This window comes from Myotis yumanensis, unplaced genomic scaffold (assembly GCF_028538775.1).
Source record: "Myotis yumanensis isolate MYYU_CA2020_CCGP unplaced genomic scaffold, mMyoYum1.0.hap1 SCAF_5, whole genome shotgun sequence".
Lineage (NCBI taxonomy): Eukaryota > Metazoa > Chordata > Mammalia > Chiroptera > Vespertilionidae > Myotis > Myotis yumanensis.
In genome coordinates, this window is record NW_027223756.1 from 96,653,066 (window position 1) to 96,678,353 (window position 25,288).

The 25,288-nt window shown below is 40.6% G+C and overlaps 1 protein-coding gene across 1 annotated transcript in view; it reads right to left on the minus strand.

Moving 5' to 3' along the window:
* Nucleotides 1-2,913: 2,913 nt before the first annotated feature.
* The window catches only part of KCTD9 (potassium channel tetramerization domain containing 9), a 43,582-nt gene continuing 21,207 nt past the window's right edge, over nt 2,914-25,288 (minus strand). Inside the window, exons 7-12 of the mRNA XM_070416614.1 lie at nt 21,745-21,812; nt 21,561-21,656; nt 20,279-20,428; nt 7,933-8,038; nt 7,052-7,185; nt 2,914-4,809 (exon numbers count right to left, since the gene is read on the minus strand). Coding sequence (XP_070272715.1) covers nt 4,693-4,809; nt 7,052-7,185; nt 7,933-8,038; nt 20,279-20,428; nt 21,561-21,656; nt 21,745-21,812 — 671 coding nt within the window. The 3' untranslated portion in view covers nt 2,914-4,692. The remainder of the gene's footprint in view (nt 4,810-7,051; nt 7,186-7,932; nt 8,039-20,278; nt 20,429-21,560; nt 21,657-21,744; nt 21,813-25,288) is intronic.

The following is a 25,288-nucleotide window of genomic DNA, read 5'->3' on the forward strand; positions in this document are numbered from 1 at the left end:
GCAAGGATTTCAGAGAAAAGAGCAATGGTGTCTTGCCCAAATAAACTTCTCTGCTTTGTTCATCCATCTCTGGAGGCTGTCAGATCCTCAGGACAAGTTGCAGGACAAGTTAAAGTATAGTTGCAAATGGAAATTCTAAAAATAAAATGTAAGTGATTATTTTTTATACTCTTTGAATAATTTAAGGCCCATTCTGACATGAAGGAGTGGACTATCATCTCACCATAATAGAAAGGTAATGAGAAGCTACTTTTCAACAAAAGTTCATTATGTGTGAACAGTGTCCACTGAAATTGTCCAGTTGATTTCCTGTTTGCTGAAAGAGATGTGCTTCTTCTAATAGTGTTGCAGAACAGATGTGGTCTTTGGTTAGGACTAAAGAGAAGGGAGGAAGGACTGCTGGCCCTTACTGTCAGATTGACCACTTAGCTCGGGTTAAGCATCACTGGATTTCTTATTTCTATCAGCTGGTATTACATTCTTGAATAATGCTTTGAAGTTTTTAGATGAAGATAGCCACATACTCTATGAACTCATTCAGTATGCTTTATGCACTCTAAGTCTGCATTAGTATTGTAGTAGGTCACAGATATCAAGGGCAAAGGTCAGATTTGTTTAATTTTCTATAGCATCAAATAGGGCATCACATATGCAATTAACAAGATCTTGATGTTTAGTGACAAACTCTGAACTTTTATGTAGTTCCAAGGACAGAACAATTTACCATGAAGCTAAATTTAGTAAACTGGGTTCAAATAATTGGATTTTAGAGTAACAATTTTTTTTTCTAAATTTAGAAAGTTCCTAACAAAGTATGGCTTTAGAGGGAAAATGGCTTCATTATCAGCATTAAAAGAAACACTTTTAAATTATTAATATGCAACAATAGTGATTTAGTAATCTTGTCGACTGACAGATGCAAACCTCTTTTTTTGTCCTAATGTGAAATCTCAGCAGGAAGAACTGAACACCTGCTGACATATCTAAGGTTGTGAAAGGGTTTCAGAAAATTAATCCTCGAATAGGTGCTTGGTACAGAAAATAAAGTTACTGCTTTTCTTTGCAGAGGTGTACCTTTTAATTTTAAAAAGTTAAAAATAATACTTCCTTGGAGATTTAATAACATTCTAGGGCTTTTCATATATTAAAGATGATTTAGTCCTGGCGGGGTGGCTCAGTTGGTGGAGCATTGTACCTCACACCGAAAGTTGGAAGGTTCAATTCCTGGTCAGGGCACATACCTGGTTTGCAGGATGTCTGTCTGTCTGTCTGTCTGTCTGTCTGTCTATCTGTCTGTCTGTCTCCCTCCCTTTCTAAAATCAACAGAAACAGAATCCTCGGGTGAGGATTTTTTTTAAAGATGATTTATTAAAGTTGATGTAAGGGTAGATTTACAGTATAAATAGCCAATTCATAAATGAACTGGAGAAAATCTTCAAATCTTGGTTTGTGATGGTAACTTCATAAGGAAATAAATTTACATTATTTCCTACTAAAATTTCTTTGAAACTGTAGTTTTCCATTGATTTTTAGAGAGTGTGGAAGCAGGTGGGCTAAATTACTAGGCTAAATTACAGCATAATATAAAATAATGCTCTAAACAATTACACAGTGGAGTACTAAATTTTATACATGTAGATAATTTAGCTATAAAACATTTTTCTGTTCCTTCTTTCCAACAATAACTGTATTTTTGCCTCTGTATATGGACATGTTTCATCACTAGGCCTAATGGAAGTTTTACTATTTCGAAACTTTCCTCCCTCCTTAAAATTGTCTCTAGTGGTCAGGCAAGAATGTTTTGGAGGGGGGGGGGGGGGCAACATATCTAAACAACCTAATAAAGCTAATTGGTAATGCTCATCAGCTAGACTAGAGTGACACAAATTAAATGAATTTTGGGAGGCAGTCTTTTCTTTTTTGAAATTTCTTCCTGTTGGTGGATTTTTTTTTTTTTTAATTGATTTTTTACAGAGAGAAAGGGAGAGAGATAGAGAGTCAGAAACATCGACCAGCTGCCTCCTGCACACCTCCCACTGGGGATGTGCCTGCAACCAAGGTACATGCTCTTGACCGGAATCGAACCTGGGACCTTTCAGTCCGCAGGCCGACGCTCTATCCACTGAGCCAAACCGGTCTTGGCCCTGTTGGTGGATTTTAAGGGGATCATAAAATAATGCTTAAACAAATAAATTTACTTTAATGGCCCTTTCTTCTTTTTTTGTTAATTCTCACTGGAGGATATTTTTCCATTGATTTGTAGAGAGCATGGAAGCGGGTGGGGAGGGGAGGGTGGGAAGAGAGAGAAACATTGATATGAGAGAGCCACATAGATTGGCCTATGCTCTAACCCAGTGATGGCGAACCTTTTGAGCTCAGCGTGTCAGCATTTTGAAAAACCCTAACTTAACTCTGATGCCGTGTCACATATAGAAATTTTTTGATATTTGCAACCGTAGTAGAACAAAGACATATTTTTGATATTTATTTTATATATTTAAATGCCATTTAACAAAGAAAAATCAACCAAAAAAAATGAGTTCGCGTGTCACCTTTGACACACGTCATAGGTTCGCGCATCACTGCTCTAACCAGCCAGGGCCAATAAGTTAATGAGCTACCTGGTTGGGTAGCTCAGTTGGTTAGAGCGTCATTCCAATACCCCAAGGTTGGGGGTGCCCAGTCAGGGCACATACAAGAATAAATCAGTGAATACATAAATAAGTGGAATGAATAGATGTTTCTCTCTATCTCAAATCAATTAAAAAAACAAAACAAAACAAAACTAGCCCATAGTAAGCGTTATGCTGTATTTCTTTTTCCACCCAGACCCTCAGGTTAGTCATCAATACATACTGAAGAAATATGAGCAAAAATTAGGAAGTGTTGCTATTCAAAAGCCAGACAAGGAACTCCTTTCAACATTTCACATTGTTTATTAATGCCGTATACATCAGACCCGAACTCTGTAGTTCCTAAGACTATCATGTTTCATCTTTCAGATTCTTCTGCACTGTCAGGTTATGTCTACAGAGGTACCCTTAAGTAGATGAACCACATTTTCTATAATTGTTGAAAATATACTACAGAGTGAAATGGTTTAAATATAATTTAGGCACATATTGATTATGAAAATAGATATCTCTCAATACAATACTTCTCTGTCTTGGTAAAAATAATAAAGCAAAGAAAATAATTCATTTCTGAAGTTGCTTTCCTTTACCTGTAAAGGCCTGATTTCCTCCCACTATGTGTATATCCTTTACTGTAAGGAAAGCTTTGCATATGTATATATAGAAGAATAAGCTACGTAAATATTCAAGACATGTCATCCTCCCAAAGGATACAAAGTGGGTTTTAATAATTCATTGCCTCAACTGATGAGTCTGGAGAATTCGGAATCCATTTGGATACAGCACTATTCCTGCTCTTGGGGCAGATGTAAGGACACCGTTTACTGGTGAGGAAGTACAGGCCCCGTCTCTGCTGCTGCAGAGAGATAATGACTCAAGAAAACGAGGCTAAAATTATTAAAACAAAACCAAACGAGAAAATATAAGTTAAAGAACCACAGGTGCTGACTGACTGGTATTACATTTTGGACCAGCCAAATGTTTTTAAGTTTTTTTGGTGGCTATAATCGAACAGTCAGTTTAAAATCCCCCATTCTCCACTGTATGGTTTTAGCTGCAATTCTAGCTATCTAAAAGATGACTTTGCAATACCCATTCATATTTTACAGCGTTTGATTGCAGTGGACTGAGACTTAGTATCTAGTTCTAAGCTGGCCCTGTTTAAACTATTTGGCCACTGAATTAAATATTAGTAACACACCTTGGTTTTTTGGTTTTGAAGTATCTTCCTATGTTTGTTTTGACTGTACAGGAGGAAACTAGGCTGGTAGTGTAAATAAAAGATTGCCTGATCTGCATTGAGTGGAACTTGCTTAGATTGAAATTCTGAAGAGTGCTCCTTTAGAAGTTGTTCCTATAGGTTGTTACTACAGAGTTCCACTGTGACTTCAGCTGACAATGATGTACAATGATGTCTTTCTTTCAACTCTTATCTCACCCAGTAAGAATGGAGGATTTCTTTAATTCAGCTACTATTTTGTTCTAAAAAAATAACCATTATTAAAATGAACCTTAAAAGAGAGCCTTTGGGAGTCTGATCTCACCATATTCACACGGTGTGACAGGTAAAGGGAGGCAGTCCTAAAGCTTTTTATAACCTGAACAACCTCTTGCAATTTTCATGAAGTTTAACAATTTAAATATCCATATGCATCTAGAGACTCAATAAATAACATTTCATAGGTTGTGCTTCTCATAAATGAAAATCCTCAAATGCATTTCAAACCAAGATGGTAATTCCACATCATGCCTATTTAAAGCAAATATGATAGATACCATTCCCGGTCATAAAGCCAGGCGAACCCCCCACTCCACTCTAAAGGCAGCAATCTAACCTAGCCTCCCTACAGCTGGTAAATGAGTGCTTCTCTGGTGAAACCAGAATGTGGGGAAAAGCCACTTTTCCCCTTATGCGCCACTGAGAACAAGCATAATCCTCTAAATGGTTTTGTCTTTTTAATTTCCTTACAGTGTTATGTCTTCTAGACAACTGAGTGGAGAAATAAAAGTGATAATGAAAACATTTTCATTTTGAGCATCTTCCTCCAGCCCTAAATTCTCATCTGACACTTTGTGACATATGGAGTGGTGTCAGCATCTCTTCAAATATAGCTCCCTTAACGTTGGAACCTCTCAGGTTGGCTTCTTGAAGGTCACACCCAGACAAGTCGCAGTTCTGTAAGACAAAAACAATACCTGTGTAACTAATACAGAGATTTAAGGTTTTACCTATTCCTGCCCAAAAATGATTCCTAGGCATGTTAGGAAAAGGTTGCTATATAATAAAACTTAGTTATTTCTGGAAAATTGTGGTTTTAAAAGTCAGATGTTCTGATATTTCCATTTTTCCTCTCTAGTTGATGCTCCGGCTCACTCCCCCCCCCTCCCCCCCCACAGACGTTAACAAGGAAACGTCCCATGTGATCATGTATTTTACAATCAGTCATTTAAAATCATTTAAAATTGGACTCAAATGTAGTAAATATTATCTAAACAATTTTACCACAATCTAAGAACAACAACAATGAAAGGGGGTGGGGGGAGAATTGAGACACTATTTTGAAAAATCTGAGAGAAACAGATTTTACTTAATAATTAAATTCCATTCCTCAACCCTAATATTTTTATAGCAAGGAACTGCGTTTTTTAACCCCAAAATTATGTGCACAATTCAATTAGTTTTAATAAACCTATACAACAGTGTAACTACTACCATCATTGCAAACTGCTTTTAAATTTCTCTTGTGATAATAGTGTGACAGATGAGACAAGAGATTCTGAATAAGTCCCTGGGGACGGTGGGGACCATAGTTAGAGAAGGGTGACGGCACAGAACCTTTTAGGACAGAATGTCAGCTGCTGACCCCCAGGAGTCAACCCTTAATCTTTACAATCACTTGGGACAGAAGGCGGCTTTTGCTGTTTAACCATTGACTACATGGCATCTAAAATCAAGGAAAAAAGTCATCATCTTAGGTGATGGTAACAAATAATAAAAAATTAAGTAATGGTGCTTAACTAATTTATATCTTCAGCTGTAGGCTGGCACTTTTGCCTTTAAGTTTAATAGGATCTGCTATTCTGCTGCTTAGTATTAAGAGAACAAGGCAAAACATTTAAAAAAAATCAACAGCAAATTTTGATGTACTGTTCTCTACAATCCAATCTATGCCAGATTTTCTTGTATAAGGCTGTCTAATATGATGGCAGCAGCCAAATGTGCCCCTTTACATTGAAATGAATTGAAATTAAACTTAAGAATTCATTTCCCACTTACACTTCCCACATTTGCAGTGTTCAACAGCCATGTGGGCTGATGGCTACTGCACTGAACAGACACAGAGCATGCCCAGCACTGCAGGAAGTGCTACTGGACAGCGCCAAGGCAGGCCTATCCACAGCTACTGAGCCAGCTGGCAAAACTGGCAAATCAAGACAAAATATAGAAAACAGTGCTCATGAGAAAGCTGAATTAAAATCTCACGCTGAGAATTAAAAAGAATATGATGCCAATTTAGAATAGGCTTTCCCCAACCTGATTTCAAACCTGGATATTGTTTAAATTTCTCAAGTAGTTCAAGGAATAATCTGGCTCCATTTAATTGTTTGGAATTGAAACAAGAAAAACGATAAATCAGGTCAATAAAGCACTCATCAAACTTATCTACATGAGAAAAACTCAAGGAAAAGCGAGAAATGAAATGAACTTAGAATGTCAAATGAATCTTCCCATCTGAAACTGGCATCTCTGACTTAGGCACTGATCCGGCTCTGGAATTCAGGTTTGTTTTAATAAGCACTTGAAAGGAAACACATCCCTCCAGCTGTTCTGGCTGTTACCCCAAAGTTCTTACCAGCCAACTACTTTATTGATTGATTGATGTTAGAGAGAGAGAGGAAGGGGGAGGGGGAGAAAGGGAGAAAGGGAGAGAGAGAGAGAGAGAGAGAGAGAGAGAGACAGAGAGAGAGAGAGAGAGAGATCTTGTATGTGCCCTGGGAATCAAACCTGCAACCCTGGTGTATCGAATGCTCTAACCAACTGAGGTATCCCACCAGGGCCAGGCAACTACTTTATGATTTCAATAAATTTTGTATGAGGTACTCAGTGATTTTAGATTAACAAAAACTCCCCCCCCACCCCCCCCCCAATCCTCACCTGAGGATATTCTTACTGATTTTTAGAGAGAAAGGAAGGGGGAGACAGAGAGAGAGAGAGAGAAACATCAACATGAGAGAGAAATATCGAATGGTTGCCTCCCTTAAGTATCTGAATAGGAATCGAACCTATAACCTAGGAATGTGGTATGTGCCCTGACTGGGAATGGAATATGCAACCTTTTAGTGTATGGGAGGAAGCTCCAAGCAGCTGAGCCACCTGGCCAATGCTAACAGAAACTCTTTAAAAATTGGTGACTCACCTCTAAATCAGTTCCTGCCAGAGTTGCTCCTCTGAGGTTACAATTCTTCAACTTTGCATTTTTTAAGGTAGCGACTCTCAGGTTAATGCCTGTCATTTGACTTCCTTCCATATCCACACCTTTTAGATTAGCACCTAGAGTGAACATATTTGGGGATTAGTTGAACTTGAAAATATTTATAGTCACCCACCTTCAATGAAACCACTTTAAGACTTAAATGGAGAAGAATGATGACAAGGTCCTCTAACTTTTGAAAATGATTCTGAACTATAAATCTCAGTGCCTCAATCAACTTACATATATAGAGTTCACTGTTAATGATGTGTTAGCTCATACTATGACTTAAGAATGTTTTAGTCTATATTTTTGAGGGAGCAATTCAATTCGGTCTTAGGATAATTAGCACTTTTATAATATGCCTCCGTAAGTTTCTGACAAGGGAGAAGAGTACTATGCTTTCTAAATACACAAGTAAACAAAGTGACCAGTGCACAGATACAAGAGAGCAATAAGAAATTCATAAACAAAAAATTAAATTTAAAAAATGACAAAAACTGCCTGGCTTTGTGCAAACTGAAATTCTTAATTTTGGTCAGCATAAGAATACGCTGCTCTGTTTGAAAGTTTAAGGTGTTGATATGTAATTCTCCGACTGAGGCCTCATTAAATGTCAGAGAATGGATCTCCCAGAGTTCTCAATGTTGGTTAGCCTACGACTCAGACCAAGATATGACTGATTCCTGTGCAAATTCTCCAAGCACGGTGACAGAGGAAATCTACCCAGCTATGGTTATGATTTACCTGTAACAATTACTTTGCTGGGCTTTTTACTTAATGGTATGTTTTCCCCGTAGAAAAGGTAATTATAGACAGAATCTCACCTTCTAAATTGGCTTTAATACCAGAAGGATCTTCAAAATTACACAGTTTCAGGGATGCGCCTTCTGCATTAGAACAGAGCATCTTGACTCCCTGGAGATTTGCACACTGGCAAAGAAAAGATTAAGATTCAGAATTTTGTTTGGAAAAGAAAAAATTGGCTCAAACAGTTGTTAAACAAAAAATATTTAACTTCCATGGCTTAAAGTCTTTTAATTTTATTATTATAATTTTTATTGATTTAAAGAGAGGAAGGGAGAGAGAGAGGAAAAAAACCATTGATGTGAGAAAGAAACATCAAATCGGTGACCCTGCACATGGCAACCAGGGATCAAAACCACCACCTCCTAGTGAACAGGATGACATTCCCACCAATTAAGTCACACTGGCCAGGGCCTGAAAGTCTTTTTTTTTTTTTTAAGGGTATATTAGGCCATTACTAAAAAAACCCAAACAAACAAAAACCAAACCAAAACAAAAAAAACCCCCAAGAGACTAATCTTGGGGCATAGAGTCTACTAAACCACTAATAGCAAGGTTACGTAGGAAAGACAGGACTGTGCATTGTCCTGGAGTTTTGCAAGTCTTTTTATTTATTTTTAAAATTTATTTTTTATATATATTTTTATTGATTTCAGAGAGGAAGGGAGAGGTAGAAACATCAATGATGAGAGAGAATCATTGATTGGCTGTTTCTTGCACGCCCACTACTGGAGATCAAGCCTGCAATCCGGGCATGTGCCCTTGACCGGAATCGAACCCGGGACCCCTCAGTCCACAGGCTGATGATTTATCCATTGAGCCAAATCGGCTAGGGCTTGCAAGTGTTTTTATACATAAAGTAAGGGGAGGAGGGCGGGGGAGCAAGGAAGGGGGATATAAGCCTTTCTGAAAGGATTTACATTAGCAACAGACAAAGGGGGTGGGAGGAGGTGAAGCAGGGCTAGTTCTGGGATAGGCAGCAGAGTGGAAAAAAAAAGTCTGCTCCTATAGATTAGCAGTGGGGAGTAGATTAGAGAGTTCATGTGTAAATAAACAGGGGAGGCCCCTGGGGTTCTATGGTGCCTGGCTATTCTCTCTTTTGGATAATCTCAGAAATAGCCACTGGAAATTAATCCTAAATTCTAACAGATATACAGGAATGTAAGCAGTCTTTCACCAGAGCTATTAATAGCTATCAACAGGCTAATTGCTCTGTCTCTTTCTCTCACTCTCCAGTCACTATGATTTTAATTTAGAATGTCTCAAAATTTTTATCTTGGCACAGTAAAAGAAAAAACAGAAAAAGGGGAAGAAAAGCTCACTTTATACTAACAATTATTTTCTGTTCACAATAAAGACTTTTCTAATTGAAATTAATACAAACTGAGAACTGTGTTAAAAATAATTATTAACAAAAGTCAAGTTAACAACAGCATGGCCACCTTCCATGAAACTTAAGAGTTTAGATGAAGTTGGGGAGTAAGAACTCTGATATACCTATTTCTATTTTTATAAACAGCCCTGGGAATGACAAATGACAGTAAAAATGTATGGATAAGGAAAGCATAAACTTATTAGGGGTATGGATTTTTTTCTTCCTTATTACAGTAGCAATTAATCAATGATATTCTAGATGTTCAATCATGCTATTACTAATATCATTTCAAAGGTCAGAATACTAAAATCAGTAACAAGTTGTAAATTGGGTCTTTTTTAACCAACCTTGCTACACAACATTGCCAAGCATAAACACTCAAAGCACAGTGTAAAATACAGAGTAAAAAGCTAGAAAATGGATGTTAGAATTTTAAATTATGTCAATTTATTTCAAAGGGTTCAGTGCCATCAGATCTGAACTTTGACAACTACTAGGTAAGTTAGTAAGCTGTTTATAAGGGTGACATTAACATTAGACCTTCACAAAATTATGACCATCAAAGTAGAATTTTAAAATTTTTAAAATTGGTTAAGGAAAACAGGAGACATCTGTAATACTGTCAACAATAAAATACCTAAATATATTTAATAAGGTACTATATCAATGATAATTGTAGTTGTTATAGGTAGAACAGTGAAGAAATCTAAAACCCTAAGACTGATCAAGTTATGTTATAGCCATTCCTAACAAGAAAAATCCTAGTTTCATAAGTGCAATTTTATTTACCCTATAGTCAGTTCTAGTAAAAGTATGATAAGCTACAGATTACTTAAAACCATAGATAATTGATAAATGTATGCACATTCCCATCTACACCTGCACATTAATACAAGGTAATACAGAGCTCAAACTGACTGATAATGTAATGAGCACCTAGAAGGGCCAAAATAACTAAAGCATAAGTGGATTTTTTGGTACTTAAAAATATAACAAGACGGGAAGCTGATACCTGAAAATAAATGTGTCTGGTTCTCTATGTAATGTTCCCAGGTAAAACAGACTGTAAATATGTAAGAATCGCTCCATACTCAAGCTGTACTATGAAATCTCACAAAGAAACAAATACATAAGAAATTCAGTGAAGTTTTCTGTCTTCAACCACAGAAAGTATTTCACCCTCTGTTCATCAAATGGTAAAGTAAGTCACCAACACAGGTACTTAGGTGCTATGTAAACCAGCACTTCATCTGTAAGAGTTGTACTGCCTTACTACAGCAAGGGGCAATGGCTTTTGAGGAAAGAAGTTAGGTTATTACAGTTGTTTTTAAAAGTATGAAAATGGTATTAAATTATGTTTTAAAATGGTCCTTAACTATAAGAGAGATAAATATTGAGAGGTGAAATAATGAATTGCTTTAAAATAATCTGTGGACAGGATATATGCAGGAGGTTCAAGATGGTGGCGAAGTAGGTGGATCTTGCTCAAAATGCCTCCCAGAACCAAACTTGAAGTGAATGCAAAATTGGGGAACATTCACCCTGAATTACTAACTGGAGACTATTGGAAGAGGAAACTTTTAATCAAGGACCACAGAAGCCACATCAAGATTGCACCTGTCCAACAGCTTGCATAACATGGTCCAAGTTGAGCTTCAAGGTCAGCCAGCCTGAGTTGATCCCACCCATGAATGGGCCAACAGCAATCAAGACCCAATTACAATAGGAGGGCCCACATAACCCACACCAGGGCATTGCTAGAGCATGCAGCACAGGACATCAAGGAGACTGTGCCACTGAGTCCCAGAGGACACCTACTAAAATAAGGCCACTCCACAAAGACTGAGAATCACAGCAGATCTATATAATACATAGAAACAAACAATATGAGATAGCCAAAATGGGGAAACAAAGAAACAGAACCCAAATGAAAAGAACAGGAAAAAACTACAGAAAAAGAGCTAAATGAAATGGAGGTAAGTACTTTATGAGACATAGAGTACAAAGTAACGTTTATAAGGATGCTCAAGGAACTTAGTAAGAATTACAAGGAACTTAGTGGGAACTACAAGACATGAAACAAGGAATACAAACCATGAATATAAACCAGTTAGATATGAAGAATAGCATATCTGACATAGAGAATATACTGGGAGGAATCAAAAGTAGATTGAATGAGGCAGAAGATCGAATCGGTGATTTAGAAGACAAGGTAGAAAAAACATACACAATTAGAGCAGCAAAAAGGCAAAACGATGAAAAAGCAGGAGTATAGTTTAAGAGAACTTTGGGACAACATAAAAGATAACAACATCCACATCACAGGGGTACCAGGAGGAGAAGAAAGTGAGCAAGGAACAGAGAACCTATTTAAAGAAATAATGACAGAAAACTTTCTTAACCTGGTTAACGAAAAAGTCACACAAGTTCAGGAAGCACAGAGAGTTCCAATCAAGATGAACCCAAGGAGACTCACTCCAAGACACATAATAATCAAAATGACAAACATTAAAGACAAAGAAAGAATCTCAAAGGCAGCAAGACAGAGACAGAAAGTTACCTATCAGGGAGTACCCATTAGAATGTAAGGTGATTTCTGAACAGAAACACTTCAGGCCAAAGGGATTGACATGAAGCATTCAAAGTAATGAAAAGCACTTGAAATCAAGACTACTCTATCCAACAAGGCTATCATTTAAAATTGAAGGCAAATAAAGAGCTTTCCAAATCTCCCCCCCCCCCCCCCCCAAAAAAAGAATAAAGGAGTACATTACCACCAATCCAGCATTGAAAAAAATGTTAAAGGGAGTTAAGAAGAAAACGAAATAGAAAGAAGAATATAGATAAAAAGAAAAAAAAATGGCAATGAATAAGTACCTGTCAATAATAACCTAGGGAGGAACCAAGATGGCGGCATGGGTAAATGCCTGTATTCGCCGCCTCTCACAACCACATCAAAATTACAACTAAAATACAGAACAATCCATCATTCAGAACCACCTGAAAGCTGGCTGAATGGAAGTCCTACAACTAGAGAAGTAAAGAAATAAGTACATTCAGACTGATAGGAGGGGCAGAGGCATGGACTGGGCTGGTCCGACATCCATGTGTGCCATTTTATTAACTGGGAGGGAGATCATCTCTGCGGAGGCTGCCCGTGATGAGCAAGGGGTCCCAGCTCCACCCCAGCTCCCCAGCCCAAGGGTCCAGTGAAGTTCCGCAACTAGGGGCTGTAAAATGAGTGGGTATTGTGGCTGAGTGACAAAGAGGCTGTTGGAGACCCAGGTGTTCCATTTAAAGGGCCGATGCACAAAGTTACTCAGACTTCCAGCAACAGTGGCTATTGGAAACTCAGACACATATGGGGAGAAACTAGATTGTTTGGCATCAGGGTAGGAACTCGGGGGCGGCTATCTCCCACACAGGGGTGCTCACAGGGGTCATTATTCCTGTGCTGGGACCTCCCTTGTTGCAGGGCTGACTGGCAGCTATAGCTGAGTCTCCATCAGTCTGGAGCACACTGTTTGCCCCACCCTGCAAATAAATCCCCTGGGGATTCCTTAAGACTCCACCCCATCCAATTTGAAGCCCCATCCCAGCTATTTGCAGCAGCTTTTCCATATGAATGACTTATCCTGGCTCAGGTTTCAGACTTTGCTAAAATCTCTCAAATAAGCTGCAGCTGGTGACAACATGCCACAAACCTATCAATAAAAGGCCCAAGACCCAGCACTAGCACCACCTTCCCTTGCTTCACAGCTGGGGCTTGCCTAGGCACTTCCAAGCCCAATACAAATAGAAAAATAGCAGCCATGTGCAGATCCTTCTATAGCTCCTGCAGGGTGGCCCCAGGCAGTGGTTGACTTTGCACCCCCCTGGAGGCAGAGCCAGTGCAGTCAGTGGACAGCTTTAGATCATAGCAGATTACAACTCTACATATCTCCAAGTGACACACTCAAGAGGCAGACTCAATGAGAACCAAAGCCCCACTGAAGCAAGTCCTGCTCCATAGGGGTGTTTCCACAGCAGCTCTCCCACTGTAGTTGCAACTGGTCCTCAAAGCACACTGGCCTGGAGGTCAACCCCTTCCACTGACACCAACAGCAATTGAGGCTCAACTATAAGACTGCACACAGACCACACAGAGGCACACCTAGAGTTCCAACCTCAGGTGACTGAGGAGGCTGAGCCACTGGTCCCTACACGACACCTATAATACAAGGCCACTCTACCAATTCTAGGAAACGTAGCAGCTCTTCCTAATACATAGAAACAAACACAGGGAAGGAGCCAAAATGTGGAGACAAAAAAAAACATGTCACAAATAAAAGAAATGGAAAAAAGCAAACTACTGGATACAAAATTCAAAACTATGGTTAAAAGTTTACTCAAGGATCTTCACAAGACTTTCAAGGATCTTAGTGAGAATGTCAAAGACACGAAAGAGGACCAGGCAGAAATTAATCATACACCGACTGAAAAAAATAATAATTTATAGAAATTCATTAGTAGAGGAGAGTATTCCAAGAATCAAATAAACAATTTGGATTGTGAGAAAGCAAAAACCACCCAATCAGAAGAGCAAAAAGTAAAAGGAATCCAAAAATATGAAGATAGTGTAAGGAACCTCTGGGTGAACTTCAAGGGTACTAACATTTACATTATGAGGGTGCCAGAAGAAGAAGAGATAAGGCAAGATATTGAAAACCTATTTGAAGAAATAATGACAAAAACCTTCCCTTACCTGGTGAAAGAAATAGACTTACAAATCCAGGAATCACAAAGAGTCCCAAACAAGAATAACCCAAAGAGGTCCACACCAAGACACATCATAATTAAAATGCCAAGAGCAAAAGACAAAGAGAGAATCTTAAAAGCAGCAAGAGAAAAGCAGTTACCTACAAGGGAGCACCCATACGACTGTCAGCTGATTTCTTAACAGAAACTATGCAGGCCAGAAGGGAGTGGCAAGAAATATTCAAAGTGATGAATAGCAAGAACCTACAACCAAGATTACTCTACCCAGCAAAGCTCTCATTTAGAATTGTGGGTTAGATAAATAGCTTCACAATCAAGGAAAAGCTAAAGGAGTTCATCACCAACAAACCAGTATTACATGAAATGTTTAAGGAAATTCTTTAATAATAATCTATATCTACACGAATAAAAGAGAAACATGGTAATTAGCGTACGACCGCTACCCTTCCCATTGGCTAATCAGCATATCCTTATGCAAATTAACTGTCAGCCAAGATGGCGGCCGGCAGCCATGCACTGAAGCGAATAGGGAGGCTTGCTTGCTCCAGTGACTGCGAACTCCAACGTTCCCCGCCTGTCTGCCGGCCTCTCAGCTGCAACTCTAAGCAACTATGTTGCAAATATAGAAGCTAAACAAAACCCTAGAAACTGGCTTTCAGTCAGCCGGGCTTCAGCCAGCCGGACTGCAACATTGTATCAAATACAGAAGGTAAAGGCCAGAAACCTGCTTTCAGAGGCCTCAGAGCTAAAGCTGGTTCAGAATAGAAAAAAAAAAAGGAAAAAAGGAGCAGTTGGGAGCTTCAGTCACCCGCCAGCCTGAAAACGGCCCTCAGCCCCTCACCCAGACTGGCCAGGCACCCCAGTGGGGACCCCCAACCTGATCCAGGACACACTTCAGGGCAAACCAGCCGGCCCCCACCCGTGCACCAGGACTCTATTCTATATAGTAAAAGGGTAATATGCCTCCTGACACCGGGATCAGCGTGACAGGGGGCAGCGACCAAACCCCCTGATCGCCCTGCAGCTCTGTGAGTGACAGGGTGCGGGGCCACAACCTCCCTATCTGACCTGCTCTGTTCGTGACAGGGGAAGGTGCCCCAACCCCCTGATCAGCCCTGCTCTGTGCCTGATAGGGGGGAGCTCCCCAACCCCCTGATCGCCCTGCGGCTCTGTGTGTGACAGGGTGCGGCCCCCTAACCCCCCTTCCCCCACGGGCCCTGCTCTTTGTGTGACGGGGTAGAGCCATAACCTCCCCATCAGCCCTGCCCTGAGTGTGAGAGTGGTGGCGCCCCAACCCCCTGATTGGCCCTACTCTGTGGGTGATAGAGGGCGGCGCCCCAACCCCCTGATCTGCCCTGCTCTGTGTGTGACAGGGGGCGGTGCCCCAATTCCCCTATCGGCCCTACTCTGTGCGTGACAGGGGGGAGCTCCCCAACCCCCTGATAGGCCCTCCTCTGTGCATGACAGGGGGGAGCTCCCCAACCCCCCTGATGGGTCCTGCTCTGTGCGTGACAGGGGGGAGCTCCCCAACCCCCTGATCGACCCTGCTCTGCGCGTGACAGGGTACGGAGCTCCAACTTCCCTGATGGGCCCTGCTCTGTGCGTGACAGGGGGCAGCGCCCCAACCCCGATTGGCCCTGCTCTGTGCGTGACGGGGGTGGCGCCGCAACCTCCCCATCGACCCTGCCTTGAGTATGACAGGGGGCGGTGCCCCAACCCCCAAATCGGCCCTACTCTGAGCGTGACTGAGGGTGGCATAGCAACCTCCCAATCTGCCCTGCTCTGTGCATGACAGGGGGCGGTGCCCCAACTCCCCAATCGGCCCTGCTCTGAGCCCAACCAGGGGCTGCACCTAGGGATTGGGCCTGCCCTCTGCCACCCGGGAGCAGGCCTAAGCCAGCAGGTCGTTATTTCCCGAGGGGTCCCAGACTGAGAGAGGGCACAGGCTGGGCTGAGGGACTCCCCCTCCCCCCCGAGTGCACAAATTTTTGTGCACCGGGCCTCTAGTATATATATAAAAAGCCAGCGACCGTAATGGCCATAATGACCGTAACAATCGGTCGCTATGATGCCCACTGGGGCCAGTGAACCAGCCAGATCAACCTCACAGCCAACCGCGCAGCCCCTCCCCCCTACTGGCCTGCCCCTGATTGGACTCTCCCACTCCGATCAAGAGTGGGGTTGACAGGCCAAATGCCGCCCCCACCCTGGTCAGCCCCACCCCTGATCAGCCCACCACACCATGATAGGCCCGCAGCCTCTCCCCGCACCAGCCAGCCCATGATCGTACCCCCTGCCCCAATAGGGGGCAGGGCTGGCCAGCCAACCTCCTGCAACCCCTCTCCCTGGCCAGCTACGCCCCCAATGGGCCCCCACCACCCTGATCGCCCCCCAACCTCAACAGGGGGCGGGGCCATCTGGCCAACCTCCCACACCCCCTCCCCCCATCAGGGCCAGGGCCAGCTAGCCAACCACCCATGGCTCTTCCCCCAGGCTGCTGGTCCCCGGTCAACACCCCCCACCCTATTCGAGGGCGCAGCTGACTGGCCCACTGCCCACAGCCCCTCCCCATGGCCGGCCCAACCCCAAATTGGCCCCCTAACCCCAATCGGGGGCAAGACCCACTGGCCACTCACCTGCGGCCCCTCCCCTCAACCAGCCTGGCCCTTATTGGGCAGGCAGGCCGGCCAGCCAACCTCCCACCATCTCCTCCTCCCAACAGGCCCAGCCCTGATCTGCCCCGATTGGGGACGGGCCGGCCGGTCCCCACCCATGCACAAATTTGTGCACTGGCCCTCTAGTAATAATAATAATAAGAAGAAGAGATAAAAAATATGAAAAATAAAATGGCAACAAATACATATCTATCAACAATTGAATCTAAAAATCAAAATAATGAACAAGAAACCTAATGAACAAGATAAACTGGTGAATAAAATAGAGTAGGCATGGAAACATGAAACAGACTGATGAATTTCAGAGGGAAGGAGGGTGTGGGGGGGGCAAAAGAGATTAACCAAAGAGCTTACCTATGGGCACAGACAGTAGGGTGGTAAAGGCCTGGGGTGGGGCAGGAACCAAGTGGAGAGGGGCAATGGGGGAAAAAGAGGGATATCTGTAATACTCCCAATAATAAAGATATTAAAAAATAATGATAACCTTAAATGTAAATGGATTAAGTGCTCCAATCAAAAAACATATGACAGCTAAATGGATAAGAAAACATTACATATATAAACGCTGTCCTCAAGAGACCCACCTCATAAAAAGATTCAAACAGACTAACAGTGAAGAGATGAAAAAAATATTCCATGCAAATGGAAACAAACAAAAAACAAAAAAGCTGCGTTAACAATATTATATTTGACAAAATAGATTTTAAGACAAAGGTCACTACATAATACTAAAGGGATTGATCAGACAGGAGAACATAACACTGGTAAAAATATATGCACCCAATATAGGAGCACCATAAAAAAACAACAACAAAAACTCTTGGTGTATTATGAGGAAGAGAATGAAGGCAAAGCAGTCATAGTAGGGGAATTGAATAGCCCACTGTTAACATTGGATACATCTTCCAAACAAAAAATAAACAAGGAAATAGCGACCTGAAATGACATACTAGATCATATGAATTTAATTGATATTTACAGGACATTTCATCCCAAAGCTGTAGAATATACATTCTTTTCAAGTGCACCTGGAACATTCTCAAAGATAGATCGCATATTAGGACACAAAATGAGTCTTAATAAATTCAAGGAAGATTGAAATCACATCAAGCATTTTCTCAGATCACAATGGCATGAAACTAGAAATCAACTACAATATAAACACTCAAAAATATTCAAACACATGGAGGCTAAATAGCATGTTATTAAACACAGAATGGGTTACCAATGAGATCAAGAAAGAAATAAAAGAACTTCCTAGAAACAAACGAAAATGAACACAAAACAATCCAAAATCTATGGGACATAGTAAAAGCAGTCCTGAGAAGGATATTCACAGCATTACAGGCCTACCTCAAGAAGCAAGAAAAACCTCAAACTATCTAACCCTGCACCTAAACTAACTAGAAAAAGAATAACAAAGCCCAGAGTAAATAGAAGAAAGGAAATAATAAAGATCAGAGCAGAAATAAAGGACACGGAGGCAAAAAAAAGAAAAAAAAGAAAGAAAGATCAATGAAACCAACAGCTGGTTTTTTTGAAAAGATAAACACGATTGATAAACCTGCCCTAGCCAGTTTGGCTTAGTGGATAGAGCGTTGGCCTGGGACCAAAGGGTCCCGCGTTTGATATTGGTCAAGGCTTGTACTTCAGTTGCAGGATACTCCCTGGCCTGAGCCCTGGTCAGGGTACATGCAGGAGGCAACCAATAGTGTGTTTCTCTCACATCGATATTTCTCTCTGTCTTTCCCTCTCTCTTCCACTCTCTCTAAAAAAATCAATGGGAAAATATCCTTGGGTGAGGATTAAAAAAAAGAAAAAGAAAAAGATTGATGGACCGTTAGCCAGACTCATCAAGGAACAGAGAGAGGACAGAAACAAAATCAGAAATGAAAAAGGAGACGTAACAACTGACATCACAGAAATACAAAGGATAGGAAGAAAATACTATGAACAACTATATGTGAACAAATTGGACAAATTCCCAGAAACATACGATCTTCCGAAACTCAATCAGAAAGAATCAGAAAACACTGAAAGGCCGGTAACAACTAATGAAATCGAAGTAGTAATTTAAAAAACTCCCAGCAAACAAAAGTCCTGGACCAGATGGCTTCACAGGCAAATTTTACCCAACATTCAAAGAAAAACCAACACTTACCCTCCTCAAGCTATTCTAAAAAGTTCAAGAGGAGGGAAAACTTCCAAAACTTTTCATGAGGCCAGCATTACCCTACTTCCAAAGCCAGATAAAGACACTACAAAGAAAGAAAATTATAGGCCAATATCCCTGATAAGCAAAGATGTTAAGATCCTCAACAAAATATTAGCAAATCAAATCCAGCAATACATTATACGGATCATACACCATGACCAAACGGGTTTTATTCCGGGATAAAAAGGTTGGTACAATATTCACAAATCAATAAATGTGACATATAACAAACAAAATGAACGATAAAAATCATATGATTATATTAATAGATACAGAAAATGCATTAGATAAAATCCAGTACCCATATATGATAAAACTCTCAATAAGGTGGGAATAGAGGGATCATACCTCAAAGTAAGAAAGGCATATATGACAAATCTATAGCCAACATCAGACTCAGTGGGAAAAAACTAAAAGCGTTTCCCTTCACCACTCTATTCAACATAGTACTGGAAATTCTAGTCTCAGTGATCAGACCTGAGGAAGAAATAAAAGGCATCCAAATTGGAAAGGAGGCAGTAAAGCTCCATTATTCGCAGATGACATGATATTGTACACAGAAAACTCTAAAGACTCCACCAAAAAACTACTAGATTTAATATATGAATTCGGCAAGGTAGCAGGTTACAAAATTAACACCCAGAAATCTATGGCATTTTTATACACCAATAATGAGTTCTCAGAAAGAGAAACTACACAAACAATCCCATTTACCATTGCAACAAAAAAATAAGATACTTAGGAAAAAACTTAACCAAGGAGGTAAAAGACCTGTACTCAGAAAACTACAGAACATCAAAAAAGAGGTAGAGGAAGGTATAAACAAGAGGAAGACTATACTGTGGTTCATGGGTTGGAAGAATTAACATCATGCTTTTGAGTCTACTTCCAAAATTATAAAATTTGAGACACATTTATTCAATGATTACAAAAAGCAAGTACTATATTAGGTGCTGTTAATTCAAAAGACATATAGACATATGCAGACATGGGTTTTGGTATTAAGAAACTTAAAAGCTAGAAGTTAGTAAATTTCACTATTGGTTCTACATGTACTATCTAACCTCAAATTAACACAGGTAATTTTTCTATACATACATGCATATATACATATGTGCGCACACACACAAATCTACTCGTACTACATGTAAACACATATACAAATATATGTAGAGAGAGAGAGAGAGCCAAAGTTACAAAACCAACCCATTTCACTTTCAAAGCCTTCAGTTTTATCAGTTTAAGTAAATGTTCCAGTAAGAGACAGATGTAATTTCTGCTTTTTGAGCATGCTCAATAGACTAACAATTTAATTTTCTCTTGTAACCAAAAATGATTCTTACGTCAAGCACTGATCCAGAGAGATCAGCTCGTTCAAGATTTGCACAGCAGAGATTAGCATGTGCAAGATTGCAGCGGCTTAAATTGGCCATCTTGAAGTTAATGTATCGAAGGTCCAAACGAGAAAGATCAGCACCACTAAAGTTTAAACCCTGAAATTAAAAAACACAAATTGTCACCATATTGAAACCATTTGTTGCATTACATTTAATTACTATACCTAACCACCAAGTTTTTTAGAAGCAATTGGTGGTTCAATCATTTGGAATTTATTACAAAACACAATCAAATGGAAGTTAGATATATAAAATCAGTGTCCTGACTGGGTTCTAGTAAAATAAACTGTTTACAATTAACATTAGAATGCAGTCTGGCTATACCGCAGTTATGTGCAGAATTTTCTAAAGAGAGATCTCTGTTAGCCACTACCTGCTGACTAGTATTATTTTTGTTAAATCTAATTATATTTAAACTAGAGGCCTGGTGCATGGATTCATGCACCGGTGGGGTCCCTCAGCCTGGCCTGCACCCTCTTGCAATCCGGGACCCCTTGGGGGATGTCATAATGCCAGTTTCTGCCTGGCCTGCAGGGATTGGGCAGAAACCAGCAGTCCGACATCCTAACGGATGTAGTAGTGCGTGAAGCAGCAGGCAGCCAGGGAGGAGCTTGAGCCGCACCGCTCCTGCTCATCCTAGCCCCATTGTGCCTGCTGCTGCTGCTCAGTAGTGTTGCCATGGAGAGGGGAGAGGCTTGCGCTGCTGTAGCAGTGCTCACCAGCCATGAGCCCAATGTCTGGCGCCTGCATTGAGCGTCATAGTGACCAGTCAAATGGTCGACCGGTTGAACGGTCGACCGATTGCTTAGGGTTTTATATATATAGATAATTTTTTAATTAAACAATTCAAGATAGTTTCTTTTTGAAAAGCAAATATTGTGGTTTTCAAAAACTTTAATGCTATACACATAAATGTAAAAGTATCTGCCACTGACTAGTCATGCATAACTGTACAAACAATTGATGTTTTATTTTAATTGCTGAAATTTCTATGCACTACTCAAAGACTTCTATGTGAAGTATAACTGGAATAACTGGACAATAAAAGAAGTTATTACATATCTCTTTTTTTGCTAACCATTTTGGGATTACATCAATGCTATGATCCATAATTACATTATATCTTGCATAAAAAAAGAAAATGAAGCAAAAAAAAAATCCTACAAGAACGTAAAACATTACTCACAGGTTTGCTGACATTACTCATGTAAATGTCTGTTTTAATTACCTGGCAACGCAATTCTGATTTGGTTGGCGTGGCTAGCAGAAATCGGACAAATTCCTTTCGCGATATTGGTGAATGATCCTCTGGTGGTTGAGAATTCTTGAAAAGAGATATTAAGAAATTACTGAAGCATTTTGGGAGATAGACACCACAAATGTAATATTGGCTAGTGTAGAAAGAGCCTTACCTTTATTGCCACTTCTAGGTGTTCAATCAATGAATCAATACCAAAAAATCTGGCTTCTTCCAACACCCCTATGATAATAAAAACGATGTGACTTTTACAGAAAACTTCATTTTAATATTTATATAATTCTTTATGTAAAATTCTCACAAAAGAAGTGAAATTCAACAGGCAGATTATCAATCAATATTGAAGAAAAATAACTCTTGTTTAGAACAAAATAGAATATTTTAAAATATTTGTAAAACAAAGTAGGTAATTTACATTTATCAAAAGAAAAAATGTGAAAAACTAGTGAAATAGAATGAAAGGCTTCCATATTTCAAAATCACTTATAAAAATTACTATAAAGAAGCTATAAGCAAAAAATCCTAATACCACACATTCCTCAAATAATTGATATAGTGGTTTGATTGTGAATCCAATAAAAATAGTTTATCTAATCTTAACATTTCATTGACCCTTTCCAGTGGAACAGATCTAAATAGGTTTGTCCCAAATATTTTAGTCTTACTGAATTAGGAAATTATAGAAATAAATAAAAGTAAAACTTCAAAGCAAAAGTCAAAAGTATAATTTAGAAACCATTTTTATAAAAGAATCAATTTAAAAAAATATTTCTAAAAGATAAAAGGGGTTTGAATCTATCATTTACTTTTCTTAGTTTGGTAAAGAAAATCTGTGCATTGTCTTGGTGACTTATTACATATACATTCTCACATCTGTCAATAAACATTTTCATTAGAGTATCCTATATAATAAAAGCCTAATATGTTAAGTGTCCGGTCATCCAGTTGGCCATTCAACCAATCAAAGCATAATATGCTAATGATATGCTAAGGCCGCTCAACCACTTGCTATGACGTGCACTGACCACCAGGAGGCAGACACTCCAACTGGTAGGTTAACTTGCTGCTGGGGTCTGGCTGATCAGGACTGAGCGAGATGGGTTGGACAGGCCTTGGAGCCCTCCAACGGTCCCTCCCTGGCTGGCCAACCTCCCACACTCCTCCCTGGCCCCAATTGTGCACCAGTGGGGTCCCTCGACCTGGCCTGCACCCTCTTGCAATCGAGGGTGAGGTACCCCCCGCCCGAGTGCATGAATTTCGTACACTGGGTCTCTAGTCTACACTAATAAAAGACAAAGATGCTAATTGACCGTACCTTCGCTACGCCCATCAGCCAATCAGAAGAGTATGCAAATTAACCCAACAAAGATGGCCGTTAAATTTGCATGCTGCAGGCGGGGCGGCACAGCGCGAGCCACCACCCGCCCGGATGGGCCTCCCGTGTGTGGCCTGGGGCGGCAGGGCGGGACAGCGCAATCCGCCGCCAGCCCCGCTGCCATCCGGGCCTGCCATCTGCAACCCAGCGCAGGATCCGGGCCTGCCATCTGCGACTCGGGGAGGTGGGGCAGGCACCGCGGGATCAGGCCTGCCATCTGCCACCCGGGGGAGTGGGCCTAAGCCAGCAGATGGTTATCTCCCGAGGGGTCCCAGACTGTGAGAGGGCACAGGTTGGGCTGAGGGAGCCCCCCCACAGCCAGTGCACAAATTTTTGTGTACCGGGCCTCTAGTCTATAATAATAGAAGTGTAATATGCAAATAGACCGAATGGCTGTCCGGATGTCCTTCCTGACAACCTTCCGTTTAAAGCCGGGGCTGCAGCCACAGGATCGAGGTAGCCGCCGCAGCTGCGAGGGAGGGATCAAGGCAGCTGCAGCAGCTGCGAAGGACTACTCTTGCACGAATTTCATGCATCGGGCCTCTAGTGTGGGAATAAATTGGGATCCATTTTCTTTAAAATGAAGACTTCAGTTATTCAGTAGACTGAGTTTACTCTTTTAAAAAGGACTGAGAAATTACAAAAATAGTAAAAGGTGTAATCTCTCCCTTCAAATGTTTCCAAGATAAGGGTAACTATAATTAGATATAGAAAACCACAGCAGTTATCTGGGAAAAAGATTACAATCTTTTCTGGGGAAACCCAATGCCACCTCCAATACTCCAATTGCAAAACAAAGGCCATCTAAGGACCAGCACACCACTCAGGTAGCCGCTCTGGGATAACATCTTCTGTCCACACCAGAGTGGCTTCCTATCTGGATTTCTCAGGAAGGGGCAGCCACACTGAGTATCTGTCCCTGGTAGAAACCCAGCAAAACAAGATTCTGGGGGCCTCACTCTCAGTTTGCCAAGTTTTTATGAGTAAATCAGAACCTCCCAGGGAGTGTGGTAAGAATGTTTGTCCAATTCTAGGCTCAGGCCGAAACTGGTTTGGCTCAGTGGATAGAGCGTCGGCCTGCAGACTGAAGGGTCCTGGGTTCGATTCCGGTCAAGGGCATGTACCTGGGTTGCAGGCACATCCCCAGTGGGAGATGTGCAGGAGGCAGCTGATCGATGTTTCTCTCTCATCGATGTTTCTAGCTCTCTATCTCTCTCCCTTCCTCTCTGTAAAAAATCAATAAAATATATTTTTTAAAAAAATTCTAGGCTCAGAACTAAACCTTAAAAACTTCCAGGAAAGCCTTATAAATGCAACTGCCCACTGAGGGACAGTTTAGGAAAGGATGTGATATTCAGTGTATTTTCTGTTAGCACCAGTAAGATCTGGATTTGATCCCAGCTCGGATTTTGACTTGAAGAAGCTACGATCTTTCTCTTAACTAAAGCCTCCACATTTGTGAAATGGGGACATTTTTACCATGCAAACAAAGTTGTCAGAAATATTAAAAGAGATAATGCGTATTTATTATCTGGTATAATATTTGGCACCTACTTGGTAGGTCCTCCATAAATCATTAATATTAAATTATATGTTTTAAATTACAGGTTTTCTAATATTTAAGACCATTCTTTTTTTTCTGTATCAAACTGGGTTTCAGAAAATTCATGTTAGCTTCAGGGAAATAGGTACTGAAATACTAGAAAAGTTCTCAAGGTAGTAGACTAATTGAATTGAGGTGAGATTAAGCTGAAAAATATAGAAAAGATTATTTAAGTCAAAGAAAGAATGTTTTGAAGACAAATGAAAGCAAGAGAAAGGAAGACATGACTCACTGGAAAAAGTGAAGGCCATTAAAGGCAGGAACAGAAGGAAATGATGAGGGTAAACAAAAAAAAACATACTGATGAGGGCACAAATTAAGAGCAAGAACCAAGGTTATTTAAGTACGTGGGAAGAAGATAAATAAATCACTGTAGACTATTTTAAAACATGTAATTACGTGGGGCAATTTATAGCCAATGTAAAGAGTTTGGACAGAAACTGTACTCATTCAAAACAACACTACATAAAGTGAAACAGGAGAGAGCTCTGTTTGCTGAAAAACTAAATGTAAAAGAGCAATGGCAGAGAAACATGAACAGCTTGTTAATAGCCTGCATTGCTGAAGTCAGAGATAGCAGGAGGGATATGAAATGCTATCAACGACAGGAGAAATGAAAAGGGGAAGCCTAAAAAGAGCCCATAGAACGCCTATAGCTGAGTCTTAAAATGTAATCAGGAGAGGGTGGCCATTAGAGGTTCAATTGCTGAAGGGAAAAGG